The 13,095-nt window shown below is 33.5% G+C and overlaps 1 protein-coding gene across 2 annotated transcripts in view; it reads left to right on the forward strand.

Moving 5' to 3' along the window:
• Positions 1–7,456, forward strand: part of SPOCK1 (SPARC (osteonectin), cwcv and kazal like domains proteoglycan 1) — a 616,330-nt gene extending 608,874 nt beyond the window's left edge. For both annotated transcript variants that reach the window (XM_031953010.1, XM_031953011.1), the window contains 2 exons: positions 1,979–2,116; positions 3,023–7,456. In XM_031953010.1, the coding sequence (XP_031808870.1) occupies positions 1,979–2,116; positions 3,023–3,210 (326 nt within the window). In that variant the 3' untranslated portion in view covers positions 3,211–7,456. The remainder of the gene's footprint in view (positions 1–1,978; positions 2,117–3,022) is intronic.
• Positions 7,457–13,095: the final 5,639 nt, after the last annotated feature.

Below are 13,095 nucleotides of genomic sequence, written 5' to 3' on the forward strand. Positions count from 1 at the left end.
ATGTGGGGGAAGGGGTGGAGGGAGTGAAGGGAAAAGTTGGAACAAAAGTGAGTGCAATGGATAATGTTGTAAAATATTATCCATGTATATGTTCTGTCTATACAAAGTTTTACAAAAAAAAAGAAAAAGAAAGAATTACAATTATTAAAAAATAATAAAGAAATAAAAAAAAGAGTTACAACTATCAAGGATGGATGATCATCTGTGAATGATTTTGCTATTCTCAGCAATATAGAGATCCACAATTACTCTGAAAGATTATGATGAAAAATGCTGTCCATACCCAGAGAAAGATCTGATTGTATCTGAATATAGACTGAAGCATATTTTTAAAACCTATTTAGGGGAGATTTGTTTTCATGCACAACATGAGTTTTATAGAAATGCTCTGTACAATATCACATGTGTCTTCTTAAGTAGGGGTAGTAAGGAAGGGAGAAAATCTGGAATTCAAAGTTTTTTAAAAATGTAAAAATTGTTTTACATTTATCTGGAGAAAACAAAAATATTTAATATTTAAATATTTTAAAGGAATTAGAATTATCCTATGAAGTAGTTTCTGTAGGTATCACCATTTTCATTTTTCAAATTAGTAAACAAGTTTGAAGAGGTTAAGTGAATATGCCCAGTCACATAGCTAGTAGATTATGTATAGGTTTTGAACCCAGATCTTCATGACTTCAAGACAGTGTTCTTTCTACTCTGCCACACAGCAAGAGATCTGATTTGGGACCTATATTTAAAGCCTTTCTAATTTAGTAGGACCTCACTTAGTACTCCTGAGGAGGCATCAAAATGAGAAGATAAAAGATAATAGAAGCATCAATTTTGGGTAAGAAGAGCCTTTAAAGATACAATTCCCTCATTTTAGAGATGAGAAGCAGAGAGGTTCACTGACTTGCCCAGTGCCAGACAGATAATAAGCATCTGAGATGAGAATCAACCCCAAATCTTCCTGATGCTATCTGCAGTCACTTTATATGTATGTCAATATAGATACACAAATAAAGTGCTTCCCAAAAGTAATACTTCAGTTTTTTAGTAGCTTAAAACTGTACAATGAGTTTTAGAGAGCATATACATAGGTACATATAAAGAACACACACATACATATATATATATGCATTTTTCATAGAAAAAATATTTTCTTATATCTAAATACTTCTGAAGCATATTTCTACCTCATTAATTAATATTTATCACTTGCCTTATTAGATGCATAACTTTTGATTATGATATGACATTATTATTCACCAACCAGTGAATCATATTCCTGACTTTTCTTAAGGATGCTCTTCACCTGATTTGAAAGATCTTATAACATTCTCCCTATCTAAAACTAGAACATGTTGAAATGTTACAGCTGGCAAAAAAGAATTCTATTTATTTGCTTACAAATTATTTTTCCCAGGGGAAAAACTCTTGATGTAATAGCCATGTATTCAGGGGGCATTCAGAGCAAATATATATTATGATTTCTCCCTACTTAGAAAAAAAAGTGTTAGTTTTATCGTATTGTAGATTCAGCACAGCACCTAGATTATTACCATCCTGGAGAATTAAGACAAATATATATTTCCCTGTCTACTGATAAGTTTTTCATGGGGTGATTTGATAGGTAGTTCAGTTTTCCTTCTATTTCTTGAACCTGAATCTTAATGCTATTCTACCATCAATTTACTAATTGACTATGCACATATGCATATATGTATATATACATGCACATAGATAACATCTGACTATATAGTTATAAAGCCACCTGAGCTTCAGTTTCTAGATGATTGCCAAATTCCACTTATTACATCTTATGAAGTCAAAAATTCTATGATTTCCCTCCATATCTAAAAATAATGGCTTGGACTCATAAAGCATCCCATTTTTTTTTAATCCTGGAGGATCATTGCATAGTTTCTTTTGGTTTGATGCCAGTGTGGGATCTGAAAATTCTTTGATAAAACTGAGATTTTGTTTCCCATAGGGACATTCATTCCCCGCTGCAATGATGAAGGATACTATAAAGCTACCCAGTGTCATGAGAGCACTGGACAATGTTGGTGTGTGGATAAATATGGGAATGAACTGGTTGGCTCTAGGAAGCAAGGAGCAGTGAACTGTGGTAAGTAAAGGAATTAAACCCCACACTCCACTCTCTGTACATTAACCAGATATAATTTGAGGATAATTCAGATATACTACTACTTGCAGTCTGTCAATAGCTAATAGCTATAGAGTACTACATTATACATTTTAGAGAAAGATATTTGGGAAGATTTAGAGGATTTAGAAAATAGATAATGTCCAAATGGAGAAAAGATACGTTCTTGTTGAATTTAGCAAAGAAGTAAAAATCAGCACACTTTTAGTAAGTGCCTACTCTCAAGGAGCATCCATTATAAATGGCATAATAGAGAATAATTGGCAATGGCTAGTTAATGATAGTGGATACTATATTACCATGCAGATGGGGAAATGTAACAGTGTAACAACTTTTAAATGAGTTTTTATACTGCTGATTCTTAAAAGATCAAGCATCTAATTATTTTGTTTCATACCCCTAAAATGCTATGGATGGGGGGAAAACAACTATGTAATTTCTTTAGAATTTGTAGAATAGTCTAATGGAAAGCATGCTGAATCTGGAGTCAGGAGACATAGGTTCAAAATCTATCTGTGCTATTTAACTGGGTAACCTTGGACAGGCCATTTAACTTTCTGGCTTCAGTTTTCTCATCTTTGAAAGGAGGGAGTTTGTCCCTAAGCTGAAGCTTAGAGAGAGTATAAGGTACAAAGATCTAGATCTTTGCTCCTTTGATATTTGCTCCTATGATCCCTCAGGCTGATCATTCAAGGAGGAAAGGGGATGCTAGTATTTTTCTATTATTTACTATCTTAAGACACATATTGAGCCATCAGACAAGAGGGAAGCAGGGTTAAGGCAGTGCTCACCAGTGGCACAGGGTATGGCAGGAGAGGTACCTTTAATCTTTTTGTGTCTGTTTACTTCACTTAAAAAAAATTGCAGAAGAGCAAGAAAATTCAGGAGATTTTGGCAGTGGGGATGCTGTGGTCCTGTTGGATGATCTGGAAGAAGAACATGTAGAGACACGAAAGGACAAAGATGGGAAACTGAAAATTCATGTAGGGGAAACGAATGAAGATGATGAAGATGAAGATGATGACAAGGAGGATGAGGTTGGCTATATATGGTAGTCCCCTCAGGGCAAAGGACATGTGTTTTGCACAATATCACAAGTCCATTGCATCTCAACAATTGTATCTAAAACCATTAGGCTCAAAATATTTCCTCTCTACTGTTCTGTTCTCTACTTTGTGTATAATTTGGAAGACAGCTTTTCTTCTTTTCTAAGTGCTCCAATTTTTAGAATGGCTATTTTGGGGATGTGATTCTTTTTTTCTTTAGACAAGGGCCCAACTGGCTTCTCTTAAATAAAGTCTCATGCTTTTGGCTTTCTTTCTTCCCTTCAGGAGGACTTCTCTCAACAATTATGTTGAGAAAATTAATGAAATAACAATTATATGAAATTCTGACTGGGGAAGAAGCCAGGTCTGCTGCTGGGTAGAAGAATGAACCCTCTTTTGCTTGTCTGCACTAGTAGTTCATTATAGCACTTTTTAAAAAAGACCTGCTTGCCATGCTGGTTGTTTTTCCTTGTGGACTAAAGATGATATGGGGGATAATGAAATGCCTCATTGATATCTCCCCTGTTGTTTCCACTTCCCCCTAAAAGAAAAAACCCTTGATATTTGTTATCATAAATTGATTCTCCTTTGCATAGCTGCTTCTGGCTTTCTAAAAACAATAGCCTTAATTTTGCCAAGAGCCCCTTTGTGGAGCCATTCTTTTTGCTATAGAATGATTGCCAGAGGCCTGTATCTCTATATATTTATGTGTGTGCGTGTCTGTACACACACACACACACACACACACACACACACATACACACTCATATCCCAATACAAGAAGAGATAGTTGTTTAGAATCATTGCAAAATACACTTGAGAAATAATTAAGATGAAGCCTGTCCAGACAATTGCTATTTCCAGAAGGAAAAATCTGAAATCTGCGTAGAAACTGTTTTTGCATTAATAGTTGGCACTTGCAACCTTCAGGCTGACGCAGTTTCCTCTGTAAGGCACCAGTAGTACTTTTGAAATTCTCTTTGATTTTAATAAGCCCAGACTGCCTAAACAACTTCGGCAGAAGCCATGAAATTTTCACTCTACTTGGTGTCCTAAAGCTGTCACTTTCATATTATCTCACAGACTTCCTTAGGCAACTGTCTTGTTTACTGACTCTCCTTTTTTTTTAATTCCTCCTTGAGGGTTTTCCTAAAGTATTTCTAATGCTCTTAAAAAGATACAGTATCACAATATTTCATTAAGAGAAGGAGATTGAAAATTTTGAGTTCAGTTTTACATTTGACCTGTTCCTCCAATAAAAGCCAGAACAAGTTCTACAAACAGCTTCACATGCTTTTACCAGTGAACACTTATGAACCAAAGATATAACTAAGTTCAGTCTTCTAAGGACTTTTGCTCTAATTGGACTCAGAATAGGGCCGAAGTTATCATACTCAGTATCCTCTAGAGTGGCTCCAATTTTTTATATATAAGAGTCATGAGTGGTACATACAGCTACGTCTGATATGCACTGAAAATCTGTCATTGACTGGTCTCCAGACCCTGTGGGAAAGAAACCAGGGTTTCAGGGTTTGAAAAAGAGGGAATTCTACCCATTTTGAGCCATCTGTTATCCATATATATTTCTGTATGAACTTACCATCTAATTTGAAAATTGATATTGGAGCCCACTAGTCCTGAGCTGATGCTGAATATTTTTGCCTTTAGTGCATTTGATGAGGAAGTAAAATTCTTAGGAGTGGAAAGCTCTAAAAAATATCCTGGCTCCTATATTACAAATATGCAACCCACAAAAGGATTTTCCAAAAAGTTTCTTACCACACTGATGTTTATTAAAAAAAAAGAAATATACTTTTCTCAGTGTCTCAATTTTTGCTTCCTGCCTCCAGTAATGTGATTCATCTTTGCTTGCTTATCCTCAGAGGGATCTGCTCTCCATAGGACTGATAATTTTCATGTTTTGTCAAAGAAAACCAAAGAATAGTGAATCAAATGAAAATCTTCATGACATCTTAAAAAAACTGGGATTTTAATTAAGGAGTAAAAAGATTGATTTGAAGAATTGAATTTTAATCCTTTATTTTTCTTTCTTAGGGACAAATAACTAGAAGTCTCTACTACATTACTTTCTCCATCCCAAGAATTTTAATGACATTTTTAAGCCTCCACAAGTGGGCAGAAGTATCACATGCTTATTGCAAAACCTGCATATCCTCATTTCACTCAGTCCTTAGAATTGTTCTCCCCCTGCCTCTTGCAAGAGGGTTGGTTAAAGAGATTTCAAAACCTTTTAAGTAAGGTTTTCTTTCCACCACTGAAGACTTTCTTTCAATACAACTTTAGCCAATTTCATGGCCATCCTTTTCTTCAACTGAAAGTGCTTACTATATTTTCATCAATTCAACACCTTTCTTTATAGGAAAACTAATTGACAAATGAAGTCAGTATATATCTTTGGTGGTTTGTCTGCCTCTTCATTTATGGCTTAAGCTAAACCATTGCATACAATCAGCTTGGTCAAAAATTCAGTCAGCCCACTAGTTTACTTGTCACTATGATACAATTGGCTAATTCTTTTTTCCACTGACTGGAATGATTTTTTTTTAGTTAAAAAGATCATTTTGGCTTCACATAAATACAACCTGAACCTGGTTGTTTCCTTTGCCCATGCCTACTGGCTGGACTAACACCATAACAACAAACATTATCTCTTACTGATTGTTAACATAATTGATTCAGCTATACTGATCATTTGAAAACCAAGAATAAAGATGACATACATTTGCTCTTTTGGATAGAATAAATGTTATTGTGTCACAAATTGTAAGAACAAGAAACTTCTATTAGGAAGTCACAACCAAGCAGTCTTCTAACATGCATTATTTCTGTTTCAAGTGGATTTTATTTGACCAAGTCTTTGAACTCAGAGTTTGGAAACAACTGCATAATTGCAATTAATTTACTGAAACTGTTAATTTAATGAAAATATATCTCTTAAAAATTAAAAATGCATGAAAAAACCTCCAACAAGGCTGTAAGAGAAAATCATTGTTAATAACTCCAACTATCTCTGAAAATGCACCAGATGACTCAGGATTGGCACATTGATTTTGCTGAGAGAAATTTTTAGGAGTGTAGTGAACTACTGATTTTAATTTACCTAATTATCTTATGACAAGTATCAAATTAAGATGACACTCAGAGCTCCTTACCATTAAATTAATGATGGATAAAAGAGCACTGTGAAAAATTTGTAGCAAGGTAATAATGATGCTCAATTTTTAGAGTTGTTCTAGGAAGATATTTTGACTCATTAGAATCTAAAATGTAAAACTATTCCTGTGATTAGAGGAAAGCTCAGTAACACATCTTCTCTTCTTCAACTTTGCCAGGGCAATGTCAGATTTCTGAAAAAAAATTAATCACTTTCCTTGAAAATTGTAATTTTTTATAAGCCTCAATTCTTCTCAGTATCTTCTATCATCGAGACTTTTAGAGTTATACCACCATGATTAGGTTCATTTGAAAAATTCCAAGTAGCCAGTGATTATATATATGATCCATAGCTCCATTTTTCTACTAGAACCAGTGTCCATGTTGCATTCTAAATGTGGCTATTTAGAAAGTCTTTGTGAGCTGCGAGGAGGTCTTAAATATTTAATTTTTTTTTCACTTACAACTCAAATCTAAAGTTTCCATTTGGGAAAAATAGTAGGTATGTCTCTTGTCTCTCTAAAACTGGCTTAAATTTCTGACTTGGAAATATTTTAATATTGTTTTTGGAGTTTTATAGCAATTCCTCTTTTCTACTCCTAACATACTTTGTCTCCCCAATTCTCCTCTCTGTGACAATATGAAATTGACAGCCATCTCTCACCACAGTCACCAAATTTGTCCATTACCCTTAAGTCTTTCCCATATATAATCCATGTTTATTTAATGCATCAACTGCACTGTACAATAACGTCTAAGAGACCTTTCTTTCTATAGTGGGTGGTTTTGATCTTTTTATATTTTTTTCTCAGTGCTGTTTACATTTGTTCCTGTTAAATGTGTAGTGTTAAAATAAGAATCTCACCCAAATATTGAGTGTGTCAGTTGGCTGTTCCTACTGTAGATGCACTATAGATGACCATAGTAAAGTAGATTAGCATAGTGAATTCTAAATGTTTTTCCATACAGATTTACCTTGAATGTGAACACTTGGCTAACCTCTTTGGTTAATTGTAAATGCTTAATTGTAATCCTGAATAGTTGCATTTCTGTCTATCTCAATAAATTTTAATTTCTCTGACACATCTCACTGTGTGTCTTTTGTTTAATTAGAGATAAATTAACTTAATTCTAGACAGTTGAAGAGTGGGTATACAAAGATGTCACTTGCTAATAAGGAAAAGGAACAGTCACACCATTTATCAAACACTGGAATATATAGTATGACTTCTGTGATTCAGATAAGAACTTTTTTTTTTTTTCATATGCCTCTTTGATAGCATTTTGACTTATGGCCTAAATTATTTCCTCAGACAGCAGTTTCCTTCTAAGATTAAACCTAGAGACCACTTGCTTTTGTATCAGTTATGAACCGATTTTTTAAAATGACACAGAAGATGTTAGCAAAAAAGCATAGCAACCAATTGTTGACTTTCTGATGAGGAAAACCTCATAGGACTTCCAATTGAAGGACTTAGATAATCCAAAGTCCTTTCAGTTGTGTTAAAATTCACCTTCTTCCTTCCCTTTAACTTGATAAGTACATCCATAAAGCATTTCACAGTTTAAACTTATTACTCTTCATCACATGATTATGATCTAAAAATACAGGAGGGATCCTATCTCTTTCAACTTGAACCTTTAGTCTAGTTCAAGCATGCCAGTGATAGTTTTCCAGAAAGCTTACCTCCTTCAGTTCATGTGGGTATTGAGGTGATGTGGTAAGCTAAAGAAAGCTTTTGTACTTTAAGATTTGCTTCCATTGTTTGATTCAAAGGAGAATGAGAATTTATACACATATACATGTGTATATTGTGTATCTGTTTATATATAATACATATATTTGTCAAATATATGTATTATATACATTAAATACATATATATTATATAATTACTTTATACATATAGGAGGGAGAGGGTCAGAGAGAGATAGAGACACATATAGAGAGTCAGATAAAGTCGAAGAGACAGAGGTTGGGGAGAAACGAAGAAGGAGAGAGCATGAGAGGGGAAAAGAAAGAAAGAGAAAGAGAGGGAGAGAGAGAGTACTGTGGAGTAAAACAGCAACAAATTGTAAAACTAAGGTAAAATGAGAACTGTAGTCCCTAGTCTTGAAGGTCAGTAGTGTGAAAATGTTTTTTCTTACTCAAAAAGCTTATTCTTTGAGGTCTGGTTTCTCTGCTAGTGTCAGACTATGGGGGAAAAGACATCATAGTTAAGAGATAAGAGAAATCCAATTCTATTTTATTAAGAGGCTATTAAGCCTCACTCTGTTGGAGGCTGGAGAGAACGAAGACAATATAATGAAGCACAAGACAAGATCCCAGCTTTAAGGAAAGTTGCAGTCTGGAAAGGAAAATCAGGCATATAAAAAGATACAGTAGAACTTTAAAATATTCAAGGTAGGATTTTTAAGTGACTTATATTGACATTTGATAACTTTTAGTCATCTTTTCAACAAAACTAAACTCTTTAAGGAAAATATCTAGTCGAATATATTTCTTTTCTTTTCTACAATACCCAGTATTGTGCTAAACAGATAAGGATATCATGATATAATGGTATGATAACATAATTGTAAGAGTATGGAACTAAAGATCTAGATATCTGGATTCTAGCTCTTGTTCTGTTATTAACCAGCAGGGTAACAATGGGCAAATTCTTTTTTGAAGCCTGTTTTCTCCTCTTATAAAATAATGATGTTGGAATACATGATCCCTAATATTGGGATGGAGTTGTATTAAACCCCTCTTACCGAATTTGATTAAAGTTTTAATTCACTTCTTGCAAGAAGTGCCAACATACTATCTGAGCAGTTCAAAATAAAGTGGCTATTTGTTGAAGGTTGAAGTGCTACCTATGTAGCATTAAGATGGAAGGAGACTTCCCCCTTCCTGTTGGTTTTTAAATTCATTGAATGAACTGGAAAGGAAGAAGCTATTGACCAATGGTCAGCGAAGCTGTCTGCTTCCTGTGACTCCCGGACTCAGCACTAGGGTTCTACCTTTCTGTCCTATAGTCCTCTGAGAGCTTGACTAAGACATAGGGTCTCACACTCTCTATCCCATAGTCTTTTTGAGAAATACTCCTTTATTTCATTCATAAAATTCTTTAAAACCTTGACGTTCTAGGCTTTTTAAAACCCTAGATGCTTAGGGTCTTAAAAAAATAAATGCTTAATAAAAATTCAAGTGTGCTTGTGATCATTAGGGAAATAATAAGAATTAGACCTTTTCTCTTTCCCTCCCTCCAGTTTCCACATAAATTATGTTTTTATGAAATATTGGCATTTGGAGTTTTTGCAGATGCTCAAAAAATTAGTTACTATTCACTTTTTTAACTACTAGGCAAACCAAAGTGACCATGTGGATTATTATAGGACTTCTGCTCACACTCCCTATTAATTAGAGAAATGTTCCTTGTGGAAACCATTCCAAATTTTTATCCCAATAATTAGCAATTGTTAATTCAAAGATTTCTCCCTTTGTTTTTCCTCTGTCCCATTATTTTACAATTCATGTCCAATAATAACAAAATCTGTTTCAAAGTAAATTTCATTTTATGATCACCAAGATATATGAATATATTTCTTTAGCAAATACTTGATTTTTGAATGCATATTTCTTTGCACAATTATGAATCTAAATTTGGAGCTGCAAGGAACCTTAAAAATTATCTCACTTGGGGCAGCTAGATGGTGCAGTGGATAGAGCACCAGCCCTGAAGTCAGGAGAACCTGAGTTAAAATCTGGTCTCATATACTTCCTAGCTATGTGACCCTGGGCAAGTCACTTAACCCCAATTGTCTCAGCAAAAAAAAAAAAAAAAAAATTCTCACAGCTTCTCTTGTGAATTAAAAAGTTAAACTTAAGATGAAAAGTGAGCTAGTTACAATTATACAGACCCAGTTAACTCTATAAAGGCATGTCTCCTAACACTCTATAAACTCCAATTTCTACATTTTAGTAGAAAAGTTGAAAAGAGACAATAGAGAAGCCCTATAACTAATTTTTATTATAGCTTTTTATTTGCAAAACATATGCATGAGTAATTTTTCAACACTGAAAACTTGTTGCAAATTTTCCCCTCCTTCGCCCTACCCCTTCCTTAGATGGCAGGTAGTCCAATACATGTTAAATATATTACAATATGTGTTAAATCACATATTTATATATATATATATATGTATATGTATACATACATATACATATATATATATATAAATATATATATATATAAACTCATATAAATATATATATATATAAATATACATACATATAACTATACATATATATATATATATATGTATACATACATATATATATATATATATATATGTATAGTTATCTTGATGCGCAAGAAAAATCAGATCAAGAAGGGGAAAAAAAACTGAGGAAAAATGGAAGCAAACAACAGAAAGAGTGAAAATGCTATGTTTTAGTCCACACTTAGTTCACAGTCTTCTCTCTGGGTGTAGATCTGTTCATCACTGAACAAGTGGAACTAGTTTGAATCATTTCATTATTGAAGAGAGTCACGTGCATCAGAATTAATCATTGTATAGTGTTGTTTCTGTGTACAACGATCTCCTGATTCTGCTCACTTCACTTGGCAGTTCATGGAAGTCTCTCACGGCCTCTCTAAAATCATCATGTTGGTCTTTTCTTACAGAACAATAATATTCTATAACATTCATATACCAAAATTTATTCAGCCATTCTCCAATTTATGGGCACCCATTGAGTTTCCAGTTTCTTGTAATTACAAAAAAGGCTTGCCACAAACATTTTTGCATATACAGGTCCCTTTCTGTCCTTTAAGATCTCTGTGGTATATAAGCCCAGTAGAAACACTGCTGAGTCAAAGGGTATGCACAGTTTGATAACTTTTTGAGCATAGTTCCAAATCACTCTCCAGAATGGTTGGATCCATTCACAATTCCACCAACAATGTATCAATATCCCAGTTTTCTCACATCCCCTCCAACACTTGTCATTATCTTTTCCTGTCATCTTAGCCAATCTGAGAGGTGAGTAGTGGCATCTCAGAGTTGTCTTAATTTGCATTTTTCTGATCAATAGTGATTTAGAACATCTTTTCATGTGACTAGAAATAGTTTCAATTTCTTCATCTGAAACTTATCTGTACATATCCTTTGACCATTTATCAACAGGAAAATGGCTTGATTTCTTAAAAATTTGAGTCAATTCTCTATATATTTTATTATTAGAACCTCTGAATGTAAAAATGTTTTCCTAGTCTTATTGTTTCCATTCTAATCTTGTCCACATTAGTTTTGTTTGTACAAAAACTTTTTAACTTATTATAATCAAAATTATCTATTTTGTGATCAAAAATGATTTTTTATCATGAATTCCTTCCTCCTCCATAGGTATGAGAGATTAACTATCCTATATTTTTCTAATTTGTTATGTCTAGATCATGAACCCATTTTGACCTTATCTTGGTGTATGGTGTTAAGTGTGGGTCCATGCCTAGTTTCTGCCATACTAGTTTCCAATTTTCACAGCAGATTTTGTCAAATAGAGAATTCTTATCTCAAAAGCTGGAGTCTTTGGGTTTATCAAACATTATATTGCTATAGTCATTCCTTATTTTGTCCTGTGAACCTAACCTATTCCACTGATCAACTAAACTATTTCTTAGCCAATATAAAATGGTTTTGGTGACTGCTGCTTTATAATATAGTTTTAGATCTGGTACAGCTAGGCCACCTTCATTTGATTTTTTTTTCATTAGTTCCCTTGAAAGTCTTGACCTTTTTTCTTCCAGATGAATTTTGTTATTTTTTTCTAAGTCAGTAAAATAGTTTCTTGGGAGTTTGATTGGTATAGCATTAAATAAATAGATTAGTACTGTCATTTTTATATATTAGCTTGGCCTACCCATGAACACGATATTTTCCCAACTGATTAGACCTGACTTTATTTGTGGGAAAAGTGTTTTGTAGTTTTGCTCACATAGTTCCTGACTTTTCCTTAGCAGATAAATTCTCAAATATTTTATTCTATCATTATTTTAAAGGAATTTCTCTTTGTATCTCTTACTGTTGGATTTTATTAGTGATGTATAAAAATGCTGATGATTTATGTGGATTTATTTTGTATCCTGAAACTGATAATGTTGTGGATTATTTCTAATAATTTTTTTGTAGATTCTCTCTTTCCCCATAACATATGATGCTTACTGATGGTTTTACGTACATGCTACTGATTATTTTAAGGAACAGTCCATTTATTCCTATACTCTCTAATGTTTTTAATAGGAATGGGTATTGCATTTTATCAAATGATTTTATCAAATCAGATTCCAGGCCCTTTGATCCTTTAAGGTGGATGCTGCTAGGTCCTGAGTAATCCTTATTGTGGCTCCTTGATATTTGAAATTTTTTCCTGGCCACTTACATTTTTTCCATTGTTCAAAAGTTCTGAAAGTTAGCCACAATATTCCTTGGACTTTTTTGGGTGTCTTTTAGGAGGTGTTTGGTGAATTCTTTCAGTGGCTATTTTACCTTTTGTTTCTATGACATCATGGCAGTTTTCTTTGATGATCCCCTGAATCTAGGCTTTTTTTTCATCATAGTTTTTAGGAAGTCCAATAATCCTTAGATTATCTCTTCTAGATCTATTTTCCAGGTCAGTTGTTTTCCCCAGTAGGTATTGTACATTTTTTCTATTTTTTCTTTATGTTTTAGTTTTA

This window comes from Sarcophilus harrisii, chromosome 2, assembly GCF_902635505.1.
Source record: "Sarcophilus harrisii chromosome 2, mSarHar1.11, whole genome shotgun sequence".
NCBI lineage: Eukaryota > Metazoa > Chordata > Mammalia > Dasyuromorphia > Dasyuridae > Sarcophilus > Sarcophilus harrisii.